The sequence below is a fragment of the Mastigoproctus giganteus genome, chromosome 3 (assembly GCF_048544385.1).
Source record: "Mastigoproctus giganteus isolate SK-2022 chromosome 3, ASM4854438v1, whole genome shotgun sequence".
In the NCBI taxonomy this organism is placed as follows: domain Eukaryota; kingdom Metazoa; phylum Arthropoda; class Arachnida; order Uropygi; family Thelyphonidae; genus Mastigoproctus; species Mastigoproctus giganteus.
In genome coordinates this window covers 116,783,444-116,804,183 of record NC_143577.1, presented here as the reverse complement: position 1 = coordinate 116,804,183, position 20,740 = coordinate 116,783,444, and the positions used below count along the sequence as shown (strand labels likewise).

The 20,740-nt window shown below is 39.2% G+C and overlaps 1 protein-coding gene across 1 annotated transcript in view; it reads right to left on the bottom strand.

Moving 5' to 3' along the window:
• Positions 1–20,740, bottom strand: part of LOC150088243 (suppressor of lurcher protein 1-like) — a 430,079-nt gene that overhangs the window by 19,723 nt on the left and 389,616 nt on the right. Inside the window, exon 7 of the mRNA XM_090369404.1 lies at positions 15,922–15,969. Within this exon, the coding sequence (XP_090225530.1) occupies positions 15,922–15,969 (48 nt within the window). The remainder of the gene's footprint in view (positions 1–15,921; positions 15,970–20,740) is intronic.

Genomic DNA, 20,740 nt, shown 5'->3' with positions numbered 1-20,740 from the left:
GATAGACAGATCGATGGCAGAAAACGTACGGGTAGGCATATGGAAGGTGTTTGTTCCAATATTTAGAAGGGAAAGGTCATTGTCATTTAGCATACACTATGACTCGTGCCCTTCTACTGATGCTAGCGCTACCCCACAGGGTGTTATCATTAAAATCCCCGAGAAGTAAGAAAGGTGGAGGCAACTGCGTTACAAGATCATCAAGGTCTTCCTGGGAAATGTCAGTCCCAGGTGGCAAATAAATAGAGCACACGGTTAATAAAAATCTCACTGTCAGGCGAATCGCAACAGCCTCTATGCTGGTTGTAACTAGCAAGCGCTGAACTGGGGTCTAGTTGCCCACAAGGATAGCCACTCCTTCATGAGCAGAACTATCCGCAATTCTATCCTTACAAAATATTATGTTATGCATGGTGGGATCATCATTTGCCTTTAGATAAGTCTCCTGCAAACAAAAGCCAACTGGCTCATGTTTTTGCAGAAGGGCTTTGATGTCATCAGTATTTCGTCGGAATCCACGACAATTCCATTGTAGGAATTTAGCCATTTTTTCTTGGTTGGTCCATTACGCGGCTTCCGAGGTACTGAAGGCTTCCTTTTGTCAGTCTGGGATTTATTTTTTTGGGGGAAAAATGGACGCTGTCCCGTGTCCATTTCTTCCTCCGCAAAGAGTTCCAAGACTGATTCATCCGGTACTTCCTTGTTCTCTACATCCATTGTTTCTGTTATTACTGGTGGCTCTTTACCACTGGGTTTGGGTAGTGGTGGAGCACTAGAAGGAACAGATATAGGAGTGGCAGCTGACTGTTTTTTTTTTTTTTTTTTTTTTTATTTGGTGGGTTTTTGTGAACTCAATAAATAGCGTGCAATCTGAGTGAATGACTCTCTTGGTGGTACAGTCATCTCAGTTTGCATACCGATAGTGCACTTCGGCAGAAACCTTCTGGGCATATGAAGGCTTCCCGCTATTTATTGGTTGTATGCGTTTTCTAGCCTCTGGGTAGGAGATATTCAGCTCTGATTTTAGTTTTTGGATCTGTTTTTCATCCTTTCACCGCTGGCATGCTCTGGAGTAGGCACGGTGTTCTCCTTGGTAATTTATACAGATTGCTTCGGAAGCTGAGCATTCCTTGCTCTCATGGTCTTTCGCACCACATCGAGCACAGTCAGGGTTACCACGACAAGCCGTTTGTGAATGGCCGTATTTTTGGCATTTAAAACACCTCAGTGAGTTAGGAATAAAAATCTCACCGGGCAGTTTAAGTACCCTGTCTTGATGGAACTTAGTCGGTGGGCTATTAAATGTTAGGATGAGAACTCGGGTAGGAATAAGATTCCCATTCTTTAGCATTGATATTCTTTAGACAGCCGTCACTCCTTGTTCTTTCAATTCCGATCAGATCTCTTCTTCAGAGACATGAAGGTCCCACTCTGAAATGACACCTCATGAAGAGTTCGAAGTTTTGTGGGGGGTTACGGTGGTAGGTATTCCCAGTATTGATGTTACTTTCGAGATTTTTTACGCCTGTTTCATAGTTGTAGCTTCGACCAAAAGGTCGCAAGAACGCAGTCGTTTTACAGATTTAGGTGATCCTGCCAACCCTACTAATCCTTTCTGGATAAAGAAGGGTGACATCTCTCCAATTGACTGCTCTCCGGTCGAATTGAGAATGAGGAAAAGCAGTGTTATAGATGGTGTTTGGTCCTCAGTTCTGGCTCTTTTGACAGAGGTGTTGTCTGTATTATCGTCTCGATTAGGTATAGGCCTTGTTAGGACCCCAGAAGAAATAGAATTTAAATTACTCATATGAGTAAGATAATTTCCGATGCCCTAAGTACCTCACCCACCATGGAACCCTACGAGGGGACTCACGATCATGAACTAGCAAGTACTGCGTGCACGAATGGGGCGCCAAGTTCGCTTAGGAGCACCATACCCACGTTTCCAATAAGCCTTGACACCGTCCTAGAACCAAAGGGAGGGAGAGCAATGGGAGAAAAAGAGTCCCTTGAGGGGACAGTCATATCAGTTTGGGTCCTAATGGTAATTTTATCAGAAACTTTTTGGGCGTGTGACGGCTTCCCGCTATTTATGGGTTGGATGCGTTTTCTGGCCTCTGGGTAGGAGATGTTCAGCTCCGTTTTTAATTTTTGAATCTCCTTTTCGTCCTTCCACCGCTGGCATGCTCGAGAGTTTGCAGGGTGCTCTCCTTGGCAGTTAGTACAATTAGCCTTAGGAGCTAGACATTCCTTGCTCTCGTAATCATTACCACCACATCGAGCACAGGCAGGGTTACCACGACAAGCTGTTTGTGAGTGGCCATACTTTTGACATTTAAAACGCCTCAGTGGGTTTGGAACGTAAATCCTCACTGGGCAGTTTAAATACCCTGCCTTGATGGAACTTAGTCCGTGGAGTATTAAATGTTAGGAGGAGAACTCGGGTAGGGACGAGATTCCCACCCTTTCGCATGGATATTCGCTTCACAGCTGTCACTCCTTGTTCTTTTAATTCAGAGCAGATCTGAATTAAAAATTTCTTCAGAAACGTGAATATCCCACTCTGATATGACACCTCATGACGAGTTCAGAGTTTTGTGAGGGGTTACGATGATGGGTATTCCGACTATAAATGTGGCTTTCAAACTTTTTTCAGCATGCTTTCTGTTTGATACTCAAATAAGATATCTCCAGAACTCAGCCGTTTTACGGATTTGGGTGAACCTGACATTTCTGCTAATCCTTTCTGGATAAAGAAAGGTAACATTTTCCCAATTGATTGCTCTCCGGTGGAATGGAGGATGAGGTATCAGATGTTTTCTCCTCAGTTCTGGCTCTTTTAACAGAATTGTCAATCATCTGATGATCGATTAGGTAGGGGCCTTGTTGGGACCCCAGAAGAATAAGGACTTAAATTACTCTTAGGAGTAAGATAAAAAATTTCCGATGCCCTAAGTACCTCACCCACCACGGAGCCCTGCGAGGGAACGCCCACTCGTGAACTAGCAGGTACTGCATACACTAATGGGACGCCAAGTTCGCTTAGGAGCATCATACCCACGTTTCCAATAAGCCTTGATCCCGTCCCAGGACCAAAGGGAGGGAGACTTATTGGAACGCAGTTGACTCCAGCAGTAAGAACCACCCGCCGATTGATCCCAGTCGGGCCGGTCCGGAACCACCCGTCTTGTCGAAGAAGGGGCCAAAGTGGTGTATTAAGGTTGGGCCCCTTAACCACCAGGATCTCTCTTTCCGAATTCCACGGGTCGCGGCGCACGGCTGCACACGCCAGATTCCAACGATGTAACCCTGAAATCAAGGTATGGGCGTTAGATCCCAGTGATGCTAATATGGAAGACCAGCAGCATCACTGGGAGTTCCCTCACCACGTACAGGGGCCCACGTCGAGGGGGTTGGCTTGAGAGAAATTCCATTTCCTACTGGGTTGGTGGTTGTGCAGTGAACAGATCAGAAATAATGGGAATATAGTCGCTGCCTATGAGTTTGCCCATAGCAGACCATTTCATGATTGGAAACAGAATTGCTGAAGTTTGTCCAGTTGGTAATTGTACGTGAGTGGGTGCGACCAGTACTAAAAATCGGTCAACTACTTGAGTGCTGGGTACTCAGTATGAAGGATCCGTAATCACGAATGGTCGTTCATGTAGTATCTCAAATAGAGCTTTATAGTAAACGAAGCCGACCGGGCTAGCCGAGTGGGTAAAGTACCTGCCCGGCAACCCAAAGGTCGCGGGTTCGATTCTCGCCTCGGGCTTGGATCAAAGTACTGCAAAAATCTTGGGAGGTGCAATATGGCCACAGAAGCCGATGCGCCAACAACTACCAAATCAAAAAAAAAAAAAAAAAGGTAAACGAAAAAAAATTTATAGTATCCCGGCTTGTCCTAAAACTGAGGAACTAACGAAAACATTGTCTATTTGAGTCTTTCCAGTTATTATGAATAACAAGAGTGGGAGAAGCGATTAAAGTCTTGGGAAAGAAGTACTAAATTTTTTTAGTACTTCTTCCCCAAGACTTTTTAGTATGCTGTGCAAGATTCCTCGCAGGCTCCTCCCCACCACCCTGAAGTTGTCCCTTGCGGGACAACTTCAGCTTTGAAAATCGTTAAAAAATACTTCTGGTCGCAAAATTTATAAATCACCTTTATAGAATTATTAACTAACTATTTAGCAACCTCTTTGTCACCAAAAGGTGCTTAGTACAAAGTAGCGCGCAATCGATGTGCAATAATTTTTTTTTGTTTTAACACTAAGTAAATGATAGATTTCAATCGGAATTGTTTTCCCTTGATAAGCATCGAATAATGCATATCCAATGTGATTTTTAAATTTTTAGATCCATTAGGGGTGGAAATAGAGGGGGTGATACGCAAATTACTCACATTTTCCTGTCTGGCGCCGCCATTTATAATTTTAAAAATAATTGAAATTTATATTTTAAACCTCTTCCTGTGGAGAGGGCGCTGACTCTCTTTAAAAATTACAGCTGTGAATTACAGGCTCCGAAAAATTGATATGTGTTCGCCTTTTTATTTACCTAATTATTATTTCATATTGAACTTTATAAGTAGCCATACAGTTCTAGATACGCCGGTTATTTTTATTTTTAATTTAGATAAAGAGTTTTTGTAAATTACTACTTAATATGCGTAAAACGTATTTCGTTCGAATCTTGCAGCCATTATTTTTGTATAGAGTAGTAGGGAATTCAAATTTTTATTTGTGGTAACTAGGTAGCTCTAACGTATAATTATATAGCGTAATACGCATCACGCATTTAGGATTCTATTAGATAGTGTAGTATTGGCAATTAATTAATTAAATTTATTAATCTTATTGATTTAAAATATCATACCCCAGACTAAAGCAACAGGCACAAAGTGGCAGGAGTGCTGTGACTCGGGGAAGAACTGAGGGGGGACGATTCTTCAACGCATCACAGCCTAAAAAAAAAGTGCAATTTGTGAAATGTTTGCCGAACTTTCTGGAACAGAACATGATCTAGCCAAGGAGGATGTCTGTGCGCGCCAGGTGCAGAGTGTCTAGAAATTAGGCGTCAACTCAGCGTTTTAATGGGCGTCTATGAGAGCTAGAGTTTTAGGGTAGATGCGCTCGAATAAGTTAATATGAGGGGCCCGTCAAGTTCTCAGCTACCCAACTCCACACCAGAGCTCACTTCTGGGCATCAGGCAACAAAGGCGGCAATTTCCAAGGCAGAATGCGCTGGTCAAAAGGAACTAGTTATTGTTGGCGACTATTGTCAGGGAGACGGGGAATATATTGTGTAAAAAGGTTACATGGAATAGAACCAGGGTATATCTACCAAGGGAAAAAGTTGATGACGTTGTGAAACATATATCATCTTTTAAGGGCACAAAGGGTGATATTATTGTACACGTTGGCAACAATGACATTAAGAGTAGGAGATCGGCAGATTTACTTAACAAGTTCAGGTCAATGTTGCAAAAAAGCCGTGAGTTAGGGGTTGAATTTGAAAGTCTCTGCAATTCTGCCCAGACACGATAGGAGGGAGTACATGATGAGAGCCTTGTCAATCAATTCGGCAGTGGAGAAAATGTGCAAGGTTCAAGGGGTAGAATTTTTTTCAGCGTGGTCTGCTTATACAAGGATGGGATACACTTAAATAGAAAGGGTGCAAGAATATTTGCTGATGCTATTGAGGCAGTGTTAGGTGGGTCGGAAAACTGCTAGTTGCGGAGGGTTTCAGACTAAAATGTTAAAAGTAGCCGCAGGCAGAGGTGAAGGCGATTCTTGCACTACTTCTATTAGAATAAGCAGCAGCTTGGAGCGAGGGGTGCTGGGGGTTTCAGGGACTGATGGCAGTCGTTGTGAAACAGGTGGGTATATGGGATGTATTAGGTTAATAATAAGAATAGGTGCATGTACACTTAAGTATATATACCAATGCTAGAAGTATAGTAAATAAATTTGATGAAATTGAAGTGTTGGTCAAGAAATCAAAGGCTGATAATGCTGGGATATCAGAGACGTGGTGTCACAGAGATATCAGGAATGCAGAATTGGAATTTGGGGAGTACAATGTGTACAGAAAGTATAGGAAAAGAGGTGGAGTTATGCTGTTAATTAAGAAAAACAAAATCAAAAGAAATGCATCCAGTTGATATAGATGGACAGTGCACTGATGAGTCAGTTTGGTGTGACATACGCACTACGAAAGCAAAAATAAGAGTAGGAATGTGTTACAGGCCTGACTCGAATGAATACAATGCCCAATTGTACAGACATAGAATGGACTAGTAAATCAGAATGTCTTATGAGGAATTTTAACTTCCCAGATATTGATTGGAACTTGTGGGTTGGTCACACGCACACTTGCAAGACTTGTGAATTTATTGGATGGTTGTTTTCTGCAGCAGCGTGTTCGAGAGGCAACCAGAGAGGGTAATTCTCTTGATCTGGTTATCAGCAGTGATCATTCGTGAATTAAGAATTTGCAAATAAAGGAACCACTACGTGGCCGTGATCACAATGTACTGATGTGGGATTTACTTAAAGATATAATTACCATCAGGGGTAAAGGAAAGGGTTTTTGCTTCAGTAAAGCTGACTACAGTGGTCTTAGACAGTTTTTAAATTCTGTACAGTGGGACCAACTGATGATGACGTTACCAACAGCAAATTCAAAATGAGATGCATTCAAGGAATTAATCGTGGAAGCTACTAAACGTTTCATACCTAAATGGTTGTCAAATGAACTAATGAGACTCGTGGCAGAAAAGAAAAATGCATGGGATGCATATAAATTATCAGGCGACACAGAAGCCTATGGCTGATATAAGCTAGTCTGTAATCAAATCACAAAGGAGGTTAGGCAGGTGAAGGCAGATAACGAAAAACCTTTGGCAAAGGATGCTAAGAAAAACAGCAAGGATTTCTTTACTTATGTAAACTCTAAAAGGAATGGGATGAATCTGATTAGTCCACTTTATATAGATAGTTCGACTGTTGATGATCCTGCTCAGATAGCAAACAAACTGAATGGAATAGTTGAATCTACATTCACACGGAATGGAATGTTTGAATCTACATTCACACATGAGTTATTAAGGTTTGAAAATGGCAGAAGGTTATCAAATTGTAGGAGGGTGCTTAATGATTTCGTAATAACTGAGAGCAAAGTGGAGGAGAAATTGTTGAAGTTAAACATAAGAAAGGCTCCTGGAGTGGATGGAATCTATCCAGTTATATTAAAGGAGGCAGCAAAGGAAGTAAGCAAACCCTTTGCCATAATTATAAGAGCATCCTTGGACTCAGGGATGCTCTTACATTTGCACATCTCCAGTCCCCACGGACTCAAGATATGCAAATGTATCCCCAATTCACAAAGAGGGATCGGAGGGTGATACGAGTAATTACAGACCAGTTAGTTTAACTTCTGTTCCGGGTAAAATAATCGAGTCACTGGTTAAAGATGCATTGCAGGATCATCTAGACAAGACTGCAGCAATAATTCAGACACAGCATGAGGTTTGTTAAGGAAAAGCCTTGTCTAACAAATTTGATTGGATATTATGATGTGGTTACAAAGGAACTGAATGCAAAACTTAATTTAGATATCATATACTTGGATTTCAGAAAAGCTTATGACACTGTTGCGCATGAAAGACTACTGTACAAATTGGAGCAGAATGGTATTAAGGGTAAGTTACTACAATGGATAAAAGGATTGTTGAGTGGTAGAAGACAGAGGGTGGTAATCAATGGGCGCTGCTCTTCATGGACTGATGTTATTAGTGGAATCCCAGAGTGTTCTGTGTTGGATCCACTGTTGTTTTGTATATTTATCAATGATATTGATGAAGGTATATCAGGCTTAGTGTCGAAGTTTGCAGATGATAGAAAGGTCGGCAGGATTGTCAATGACAGTAATGACAGTGAGCTACTGCAAAAGGATTTAGAAAATTTGGGAAGATGGGCTGAGAAGTGGCAACCGAAGTTTAACATTGACAAATGCAAAGTATTGCATATGGGTAGAAGTAACCCCAGAGGAACGTACCAACTGTGTGGTACTACACTTAAGGTGGTAGAAAATGAAAAAGACCTGGGAGTAATTGTGCTGTCAGAGATGAAGTTTTCCGAGCAATGCAGACAGGCTTCCAGGGCAGGTCATGGGGTTTTGTCAATGATATATAGGAATTTTGCTAGCAGGGAAATGGAGATTATTGTCCCTCTGTTGTAGTAGTAGTGGCATGTGATGCAAGAAAGCAAATGTATGAGCTTATGGAGCATCAGCCAAAAAAATTACCATTCCCTCCAAATGCCTGTCCAGTTCCTCCTTAAATTTATTCAACCTATCAACTTCCACAACGACAGATGGAAGTTTGTTCCAGCAATTAACCACCCGCTTGCTAAAGGCAAATTTCCGCACATCTATTCTACATTTGTCTTTTCTTAATTTGAATTTATGCCCCCTTAGGTTCGTAATCTGAACAAGTGGAAGGATCTCATCAGAATTCAGCGTGCTTAACCCATTCAAGGCCTTATATACCTCAATCAGATCACCGCGCAGGTGCCTAGTCTCCAGCCACTGCAATTTGTAGAACTTAAGCCTCTCTTAGTAAGAGGATCCCTTCATTCTCCTCACCAATCTTGTTGCCCTTCTCTGTACACGCTCAAGTAAATCTACATCCTTCCTAAAATGAGGCCTCCCGACCTGTAAGCAGTACTCAAGGCGTGGCCTGACCATTGCCTTATACAGAGGGATAATCACCTCCTTTTCCCTGCTAGCAAAATTCCTATATATCATTGACAAAACCCCATGGCCAGCCCTGGCAACCTGTCTGCATTGCTCAGAAAACTTCATATCTGACTGCACAATTACTCCCAGGTCTTTTTCATTTTCTACCACCTTAAGGGTAGTACCGCACAGTTGGTACGTTTCTCTGGGGTTACTTCTACCCATATGCAGTACTTTGCATTTGTCAAGGTTAAACTTCAGTTGCCACTTCTTAGCCCATCTGCCCAAATTATCTAGATCCTGTTGCAGTAGCACACTGCCATTACTGTCATTAACAACCCTGCCAACCTTTGTATCATCTGCAAACTTCGACATTAACCCTGATATACCTTCATCAATATCATTGATAAATATACAAAACAACAGTGGACCTAACACCGAACCCTGTGGGACTCCACTAATAACATTAGTCCAAGAAGAGCAGCACCCTTTGATTACCACCCTCTGTCTTTTCGCACTTAACCATCCTTTTATTCATTGTAAGAACTTACTCTTAATACCAGTCTGCTCCAATTTGTACAATAGTCTTTCATGCGCAACAGTGTCAAAAGCTTTCCTGAAATCCAAATATATGATATCAAAATTATTTTTTACATCCAGTTTCTTTGTAACCACATCATAATATCCTATCAAATTTGTCGGACAAGACTTTCCCTTAAACCCATGCTATGTCTGATTATTGCTGCAGTCTTGTCTAGATGATCCTGCAATGCATCTTTAACCAGCGACTGTATAAGGCAATGGTCAGGCTACGAGTTGAGTACAGGTCTGGAGGCCTCATTTTTTTAAAGGATGTATATTTTCTTGAGCGTATACAGAGAAGGGCAACAGATTGGTGAGTGGAATGAAGGGACCTCTTACCAAGAGAAGCTTAAGTTCTGCAAATTGCAGCGGCTAGAGACTAGGCACCTGCGAGGTGATCTGATTGAGGTGTATAAGGTCTTGAATGGGTTGAGCACGCTGAATTCTGATGGGATCCTTCCACTTGTTCAGATTACGATTCAAATTGAGGAAAGACAGATGTATAATTACGTATAAGCTCCTATAATTACGTTGGACACGTTTTGGCCTCGTTAAAAAAAAGTATGTTTATCATTAACGGCATGAAAGGCTAATTCTGATGCTGCTGAACGAGAAGCATGAACTGAGGCCGGTGTTGATTAACTCGAAAATTCAGATTAAACCGCGCAGAACACTAATAAGACGAGTCGCAATCACGCAAGAAATGCTGTATACTAGGTCATTTCCTCTGAATTTGTGTTAATCAACACCTGCCTCAGTTCGTGCTTCTCGTTAAGTAGCATCAGAATTAGCCTTTCATGCCGTTAATGAAAAACACTTTTTTTTTTGTTTAACGAGGCCAAGATACTTAGTGTCCAACGTAATTATAGGAGACTTAATTGCAGAAACCCTCGAAATTAAATTACATGAGAATTCGGTTAATGTTCGCCGGCCATATCCAATCTCCAACTTGTGGTCCTTTACGGGCATGCGCGAAGACAAATAATCCCTATTTAAGTTCCATGCTCACCCCTATTCCTGTGATCACGACATACCGTCCAAAAGCATTGTAGGCTTCAGGAAGGAAAATAGTTTAATTTTTTCGTTAAATTAATTTTTTACTTAATTTTTATTTGTGTTAAATTGATTTTTAATTGTGTTCATTTGATTTTTAATTATTGTTAATTATTTCTTACTGCAATGTAAAACTTGCTTTTTTTAATTGTTTTCGTTTTAATTTCTGGAGAGCATCAATACGGAAGTGCTCTACGTATCCTATTTTAAGGTAAAGTTCTCTTATTCTTTTACAAATATTGATATCAACGTAGAAAGTATTGAGCATTATAGCTCTGGTTCATACTATAAAAAAGTGAGTATAATATTCCTTGTAGGTGTGACTGCATTGTCCTTTTTAATCATGATTCTTTTCACTGCAATTACATTTTGCTCCTGAAGCTCGACTTCTCTCCTCCTCCGAGACATTTAATAGATCCCAGCTGGATATAACACCCTTAGATGTATTTATAGTTGCATAGGGAGAAACTTTCACTGGAATTCCAGCAGTCTTTTTAAATTTCAGTAGATGGTCCGAAAATGTTTTCTGCTGTTTGGTTCTACTAATAGGTCCCCTGATTGCAGTCGCTTGACTGACTTAGGAGTTCCTGCAAGACTTTCCAGGTGTTTCTGGATAAGAAACAGAGCCAGTTTAGTGAGAGGTTGATCTGTAAGAGTGCATTATGAGAAATGGAGGAAAATCTGTCGCTGAGGAGTTGGTTTTAAACCTCTTGGGTTGCAACTTGTCAAGATCGGTTTCTATGTCTGGCCGATAGCTTGTCGGCTCTAGAGGAGGAAACACATTGCGTTCCATTATTGCTCCTTTTGGCCTTTGGGAGATTAACTGTTCTGCCAAGGTTTCCGGTCCCGTACGGAGAGGCAGGAGCAGTACCTGGTGTGGCCAAGCGTAAAGTAGTACGCGTTACTGATAAAAATATGAGAAATAAAGAAAGGTAGCTTTCCTTTCTTGTTCTGTACAAGAACTTTTGTAACAGGAGATGTTATTAAAAAAATAAATTTCTTAAGGACAGGAACGTAAAAGAACTATAAAGCGTTTTTAGACAATCGCACTTTAAACAGAGAAAAAGCTTGATCACAATCGCTTGGCACTCGGGGCCTGTTCGAAAGTGGAACACAAGTGGAACGGAAACAGTTTCCACTTTCTGAACAAAGTAAAGAACGGAACAAGAGTTTGAAAGCGAAAAATAAGTGTGGGAAAGCGAAACAAACTGTTCGAAAGCGGAACGCAATAGAAAGCTGAACGGAAAATTGTTCGAAAGCATAACGAGTGGAACGGAAAGTGGAACCTGTTGAATTAAGTTTCCCACTTTCTGAACGAACTACGGGAAGTGAAAAGGAAAGTGAAACAAGTGGAACAGAAAACTGTTCGCTCATTCGGAAAATCTTGAACGAACAATTTTCCACTTTCGAACGAATGAAGGAAAGTTGAAAGGAAAGCTGTTCGAAAGCGTAACAACTGTTTGAAAGTGGAATGGTTAACTGTTCGTAAGTGAAACGGAAAACTATTCTTTGGTTCAGAACACTGTTCGAAAGCGGAACACATGTGGAACCGAAAAAAAAAAAAAAAAAATTGTTCGATCTATCGCAAAGCAGAAAACTTTTGAACAAACAGCTTCCACTTTCCAAAAGAATGAAGGAAAGTGGAATGGAAACAGTTCAAAAGTGAAACAGATGTAGAACGAAAAATCTCTTCAAATGTGAACAAACAGTTTCTATTTGCGAAAGAACAATGGAAAGTGAAACGTAAAGTTTTTCATATGTATAACTGTTCGAAAGTGGAACGGAAAACCCTTGGTTCGGAAAGTGGAAACTGTTGAACGAACAGTTTTCTACTTTCTGAATCACCGAAGGAAAGTGAATTGAAAACTGTTCAAAAGCGAAATGAGAATTCAAAAGCAGAACGTAAAAATGGTCAAAAGCAGAACAACTGTTCTAGGGTAGAACGAATTTTGGAACAAAGTTGATTAGGAAGCGAAAGAACTTGAACTCCTCAAAAGTGCAACAAGTGGAACGGAAAGTGGGAAACTGTTGATCGAACAATGTCCACGTTCCGAACAAAGGAAAGAGGAACGAAAAATGTTCGAAAGAGGAACACTAGTGGAACGGAAAACTGTTCGTTATGAAAGTGGAAAACTGTTGAACGAATAGTTTTCCACTTTCCGAACGAAGGAAGGAAAGTGGAATCAAATATTCGAAAACAGAACAGAAAACTGTGCGTTCAGATAATGGGAATTGTTGAACTAACTGTTTTCCATGTTCTAAAGGAACGGAAGAAAGTGGAACGGAAAACTTCCTTCGTTCAGAAAATGGAAAAAAAAAAAAAAGAGTTGAAAGAACAGTTTCCACTTTCCGAACGAACGAACAAAAGTGGCAACGAACACAAGTATTCGAAAGCGAAACAGAACGGTTCGAAAGCGGCATGGAAAACTGTTCGAAATTGGAGCACAAATAGAATGGAAAACTTAGTTCATTTGAAAAGTAGAAACTGTTGAACGAACAGTTTCACTTTCCGAACGAACTAAGGAAAATGGAATGGAACACATCTCTTCGAAAGCGGAACACAAAGCCTGGACAGTCGTCTAATAGTAAATGTTTCTGTACATGGCATTGACTACACTGAGGTGATTCTTCGGCTTTAAGTAGGCAGGAATAATTTAGGTATGTGTGCCCTGTCCTTAACCTGGCAAGGGTTACTTCTTTTCGGACATCTTTCACCGGATTTCCATTGCTTTAAAACCGGATTAATTTGAAAAAGTTTATTATTAGTTTGCTCGCTCTATTTTTTGGCACTTTCTTGCTGTTCTCTTTGATGTTGTCTGTAGCCTGTATATGGTATTTTGATGGTTGAAGATATGGTATCTATTGCAGTTTTGTAGCATGATCAGCTTATTCGTTTCCTTTAATTCCTGTATGTCCAGGAATCCAACCTAAGGTAACGTTTCGTTTTCTATTAAGGAAATGTTCAGGGTTACTTGAGTGTCTCAGAGTTCGATGGAAATTCGTTGAGCCTCACTGTATTACATGTGTTATACTGAGGGAGTCTGTGAGGATCAGACTCCGTGTAACTTTTGCTGCCATATTTGGTCCACGGCTAACTTCACTGCTTGTAGTTCAGCTCTGAAGATACATATTTTTGGGGGAACTTGTCTTATGGTGGTATCACAGAAAACTGCTGCCGCGCCTACTTTTGCATGGTTTTTGATCAATCTGTGTATATTTGCGTATATTGTGGATATGTATCTAGATATGCAGCATGTAGTTGTTGAAAGCTGTTTCCTGGTAAAGAATGTCTTCCCCCAAATATGGAAGTAGGTATCAGACTGGTGACATTGTATTCATGTCTTGGTGTGTTTTGAATGACAGCTAGTTTGTTTAAATCAAGAGACCAAATTGCAAGTAGCTCTTTGATGCGCATGTTTGCTGATTTGTTTGATGTTGGATGTATTCTGTACATATTTTCCAATATTAGGTGTAGGTAATGTTTTGTACACCGGATGATTTGGAATACACTTCATTTTAGCTGCATAAGATAAAAGTTGACTTGCCTTCTGAGATGAGGTGGTGGTTCATAGGTTTCAGACTTTGAACTGGAGAAGTACGGTACGCTCTTAGGGTTATGCGTAGTGCATTATGGTGTACAGGGTCCAACCGGAGCCACTAGTTAAAGCATTGCAGGATCATCTAGACAAGACTGCATTAATAGATCAGACAATCATTGGTTTGTTAAGGGGAGGCTTGTCTGACCAATTTAATTGAATACTACAATGTGGTCACAAAGGACCTGTATGTAAAAAAATATTTTGATATCATATGCAGTATTTGGATTTCAGGAAAGCTTTTGATACTGTTGCACATGGAAGACTGCTGCACAAATTGGAGCAGTATGTCATTAAGGGAAAGTTGCTACAATGGATAAAGGGATGGTTCAGTGGAAGACGACAGAGACTCTTGGTAGCTAATGTTATTAGTGAATCCCCCAGGGTTCAGTGTTGGGCCCATTGTTGTTTTGCGTATTTATTAATTATATTGAGAAGTTATGTCAGGCTTAATGGCCAAGCCAAGTTTCCAGATGATACAAAGGTTGGCAGGGTTCTTAATGACAATAAAGACAGTATGCTACTGCAAGAGGATCTAAAAATATTAGGCAGGTGGGCTGAGAAGTAGCAACTGAAGTTTAACATTGACAAATGCAAAGTAATGCATATGGGTAGCAGTATTCCAAGAGAAACGTACTAACCGTGTGCTACTACACTCAGGAAGTGGAGAATGAAAATTACCTGGGGGTAATTGTGCAGTCAGATATGAAGTTTTCTGAGCATTGCAGGTGGGCGGCCAGAGCAGGTCATGGAGTCTTGTCAATTATATATAGGAATTTTGCTATCAGGGACAAGGAGGTTCAGAAAGTTTCCACTTTCTGAACGAATGAAGGAAATTGGAACAGAAAGTTTTTCGAAAGTATAACGGAAAACTGTTCGTTCGTTAAGAAAGCAGAAAACTAATAGTTTTCCACTTTCCGAACAAAGGAAAGTGGAACGGAAAACTGCTCGAAAGCGGAACGGAAAACTGTTCCTTCGTTAGGAAAGTGGAAACTGTTGAACGAATAGTTTCCACTTTCCGAATGAACAAAGGAAAGTGGAACAGAAAACTCTTCATAAGTGGAACAGAAACCGTTAAAGGAACAGTTTTTCACTTTCTGAACGAAGGAAGGTGGAATGGAAAACTGTTCGATCGTTCGGAAAGTGGAACAAGCCTAAATATTCCCTGCCAAAAACTGGCATCCGTCATATTATTCGATACCGTATTTAGAGATATAGATTCATGATTCATTACACTTATTCAATATATATAAATGCATATATTTAAAACACAGATCCAGTTAGAACAGTCCAGTAAAACACGCTCATCCTATGTGGGAAGGATGGTAGCTCGATCAGGCAATTTCAGGTTAAAGAATCCCACACTGGCCAGACCAGCTGCAGCCAGTGTCAGTATCCCACGCCACGCGACCTAAGGGTTGAGCAGGCAGTGGGGGAACAGTCAGTTTGGGTGCATCCCCAAGTGCGGTCATTTTGGTATCCCCCCAACAAAAAATGACCGCACAAGAGAAGTGCGACACATTTCTATACACACCCCTACTATTATAGGAGTACATAGGATGGATATATATATATACACATATATACACACACACACACACACACACACACTCCCACAGTTGCCCTATTTCATTTACACACATGGCCGAAACATTCATACCGCAGTTAAACACCTTAACCTGCAAAGGAGCAGCTAAAGAATTTGGTTTTCCTATTATTTTTATTTATTTATTTGTATATACAAAGTGCAACAGTCAAACATTAGTACAGTCTATACTCAAAGTGCTGTCATTACAGCACTTTGAGTATAGACAGCCCACCCTTTTTTTTTGCAGTTTACGAATACCATTTACTGTTATACATGGAGGGGATCCCCTTCAACGTGAATAACAGTGTTTTAATTTCACAAATCACTATTCAAACAATACTCATTTAAGGAATATTGTCTTACCTCTAGTGGAAGTAGCAGTCGCCGACACTCGCTTCACAGTAAATGGATCTGGAAAAACAAAAAAATTAATTTTAAATGAACATGCGAGAACTTTTTTATTTCTACAGATTTAATCTGGCACATTAAAAATATACTATAAAGAGAAAACACAAATATGCATATATATATGTATGGTTCAAGACTGATTACTGAATGGTCGTGTTCACTTGGCATGTAAGACAACTTCAAATTCTAATTTGCAAACCGAATTTCAGATAACAATAAATCCAGCCTTCTTTGATCTCGTGGTAGAACAACCCAGGAGAAATTAATGTTAATGGCTAAATGACGAAGAGAACTTTTTTTTTACTACATATGACAGAAAAAATAATAAATAATAATATTAATTCTATTCACTTATATTTTCCTCATCAAAAAAAGATGCAATCCAATTCAGCTTCGAACTCACCCACTCTCTCCATCTCGACCACAAAAGCAGACGATTTTTTACGTAATCAAAAAATACGCTGCACAAAGGTAAGCTTCATGACACTTATTTCTCCCTATAATTTTACGTTTGCGCCTTTGTAGTTTGTCTCTCGGGCCAGAGAAAATATAACTTCGTCGTTCATTTTACTGATCTCTTTCAAGCGTAAATCTCTCAAAAACTATTTCTTTCATTTAACAAATATACCACCCTCAGTTCCAAATTCAAAAGTATCCATTTGCGCCTACAAATTGTCAAGCTCCACTTATTTGACTCGTCTTAGTTCGGTAACTGTAAGGCAATGCACCCAGTTGAGTGCAATGCAATGTTGAATAACTGTGACTGATTTCTAGAACTTATGTACTTGGAACACAAAAATAAGAGTAGGTGCATGTTACAGGCCAGAGGTTCTCACATTTGGGTCCTCCCTTAAAGTTTTTCATAAATTTCACGCCCCCACAAGTTTAAGAACAAGCACAAATAGACAGATTTGACCTAAAATGTAATTAGGAATGCGTATATATATATATATATATATATATATATATATATATATTTTTTAAATTAAGTATTATGTAGTAAATAATAGTTGCTGAGAAAATAAAATAACAAGGGGAAGACAAAAAAGGAAAGATGAAAGTTGTTAGTATAATTACTAAAAATGGTGAAAAGTAAAATAAAACAAAACGACAATAGCGTCCTGTTTCTAACAAAGAATGTGCCATGGCAAAGTAAAATTAATAAGCAGAATTGAGGGAAAGAATGGGGGAATAAATTAAGAGACGTCAAAATATATGAAAAATAAGAGTATAAGGCAGGATACATAGAAAGCAGACGTAATTTACGGTTGACAAGACAGAGGGGAAAATATACAGAAGGAAAATATATATATATGTACCGCTCAGAAACTAAATTAAAACAAAGAACTGTTAATATCGGATAGAGCCCAGAGTAACAGGCAGCAGTGGTGGGAATAGTGGTACGGAGCACGTGGTAGTAAAAACAGTAAGCAGCATCTGGTAGATGTAGGCATTACTGAGACAAAGACAAATGAAAACTACAGCAAAATTATGTACAGCGTGGTAGATTGAATGTGTAAATAAGACAGTGAAATGGATAATTAAAACTAAAGAAAATATGGATTGTATGGTTATAGAAGCGAACTTAAATAGCATGATTGAGACTAACCATAGGACGGGAAAAAGAGTCAAAAGAATCACGTGGGAGAAAGAATGCCATTTAAGGATGTAGATGTAGCAATCTCAGCTGGTAAAAAATGTGCGTGGGAGGAAAACATAACCAAATTGAAATTTTTAATAAAATAAAAAAAAAGGCAAAAGTATTCTGAAATGATAGTCGAATAGGAGAGATAATTTAGATCGGCGTCTTGGCCAATTAGTGACTTATCACCGATAATGTGTCATTATCCTACCACTAAAAAAATAAAGAATTAAAAAAAAAACCAATTTAAAAATTAAAAGGAAGACACCCAGTGGATAATTTTACAAAGATCATTATTCATGTACAAGCAATCTGCAAATTTCACTCATATGTACATGTTTTCCACCGTAGAATACAGTAACAACTAGGTGTATTACTTACAAAAGATACACATCTAAACAAAGGATGTTGGAAAAATTTTCTTCAAGAAAATAAGACGCTCAACATTGCTGGACAATGATAAGATGTAAGCTAGTGGAGAATTTGATTAACACAAATCTGATTACGAAATATTTTTTTAAATTAATAATATTGAGTGCCTTATGAATCATATTGTAGGTAAGATAGGAGAAATGAATTTTCAAATCAGTTTAAGATAGAATTTTCTAGTGTTATTAATCGACAAATTAAAATCGTCTCATAAAGAGTAGCAATTGTTAAACACAGAGAGATGATGTTAGAATGGGCGTTTTTAGAAATATTTGATAGCCAATGATAGATAGTTGACCACATTAAAATTTAATGTATCACGTTTAGTGTAAATGTTAATAGTAGACTCATCATTAATACTTATATTCAGATTTTGCGTTATCACAGGAATTGTTTTTTTCCAACAAAAGTTCTTTGGTATATAGACAGCCAAAATCTTCAAGAAATTAAAGATAATTAAACACACGTCGTCAAAATATCTGAAGAATATGAGGTTCTTGGGAAAGGAAATTTCAAACCAATAATCTATACCGCACTCTGAGTGCTGCATATAAGGTCTGGAAGCCTCAATTGGGAAAAAACAGATGCAGAGGAAAGCCACAAGATTAGATTAGTTCAAGGGAACAAAAGGGTACTCAATACCACAAAATACTTCATTTCTGCAAATAATAGCATCTGTAAACTAGGCACAAGCAAGGAGAACTGACTGTTTAAGCTTTTAAATGGATTCAGTAAACTAAATACTGATGGCATTCTTACTCTTCCTTAGACAACACACATAACGGGGACAAATTTAAATTGAAAAAGGATGGGTGCAGGATGTGCGTATATTTGCTTTCAACTAAAGAGTAACTGATTATTGGAGCAACTTCCATCTGAGTATTGTGAAAGGAGGCAGTTTGAATAAATTCGAAGGATTTAGATAAATTGTTACATTAGATGAGCGAAAGAGGTGGGCAATTTTACTTTGGGGGGTGGGGGGTTTGCTTCCTTGTATCATTTGCCATTACTAATAATACTCTTTCTCATTCCATTCTCTTTAAACGTGGCACGTGTCCATACGCCCGCTCTGCTTTTCCTTGTCAAAGATTTCCTCATCTGGAACCTCTTTTTTGATCTTTTATCTTAATCTTTCTTCCCCATTCACTTAAATTCAACTTTTGCCTCTCTCATTTTTTCGATTCTACTAATCACTCCAAACTTCGACTTTGAACAGGCTCCAATTAGAAAAAAAATTTTTTTTTCTAATCCAAATGGTTGTCGAGCATTCCGATACCTTTCCAAAATAATAGATAACTTTTATCCCCATATATTCCCACTTCTGTTACAACCTTATTGTTCTATTGCATCCTCAGCTGACTTTCTAGCATCCTACTTTTCTTCTAATTCTTGTATCGACGATCTTGGTAAATCACTTTCCACCATGCCCTATTGCACTCCATTCAATGTCCCCTTGGTCTTTCAACAGAAGATAGAAGATTTTTGAATAATGTTGATGCCAAGAAAACTGCAAGTACTAATAGCATTTCTCCTCTTGTTCTCAAAACCTGCGCTTCTGTTGTGTCGACTTTCGGCACTTTCTTAATACAATGTCTTTTTCCTTCTTCATGGAAAGTTGCTAATATTCGACCAGTTCCTGAAAAGTGTGAAAAACCCTTCCCACTGCACCCAACCTCCACTCTTTCAAAAGAAATTAAGAATTCCATCAATCATCGACTCTTAAATTAACTCAAACCTCCCATCTGATCAATGGATCGCCAATATGGATTCCACAGTGTCGATCCACTAGTGATATATTGTCTCATTTTTTCACCTTCGGATAAATTTAATGGAAAAATTTGGTCAAAATTCAAGCAGTTTCTCTTGACAATTGTAAGCTTTTGATCATGTTTGGCAAAAATGTGAAATCATCTTATTGGCTGCAGTCTGTCTCTTTTGCAATTGATTAGCCAGTCCTCTCTCTGACCGCTCACTGAGGGTGATGTCTGATGGCTCTATCTTCCAGCTCAACTAATGCTGGTGTATCTCAAGGTTCTTCCACTATGTTCCTCTTCTTTATTAATGACCTTCTACTGGCTGGAAATCCTATTAATAGTTGTGCTGATAACAGCACACTAAGTTTTATCTTCTAGTTTGAGAGACATTACCTTGCATAAACAGCTATAATTAATCGAATAACCAATTCCTTAAATTCCAATCTGTAGGCAATTTCACAATGAGGAAATAGCCTGGAGTGGACTAAGAAAACTTAGTCCACTGCTCCTATGCTGGTATTCGGTGGCATTTAGATTCAAACAAGGTCACATATCTCTATTAGGGACTACCCTAACTTCTAATTCGAGTATCTCTCTAATGACATAAGAAAATCGCATATATTGCTTCCTCTGCACCAAAAAAATGGATATTCTTTTTCCATTCTCAGCCTTACTTTTTTTTACTAAACAATTACTTAATGTGTACAAATTTCAGATCCAACCTATCATGGGATTTATGGCTGTTCCCACTGAAGACTATTCAAAAGAGAGCAGTCAAGTTAATTAATGACCACTTTTACGGAATCACTCTTTTCTCTGTCTCATGGACGTTCAATTTCTGCTGCATGTCTTTTCTATAGATATTCTCATAGGCACTGTTCAGACAGCCAACATCCTTTTACTGTCCAACTCCAAACTCAACTTTTCTCTTCCTCATTTATCCATTCTA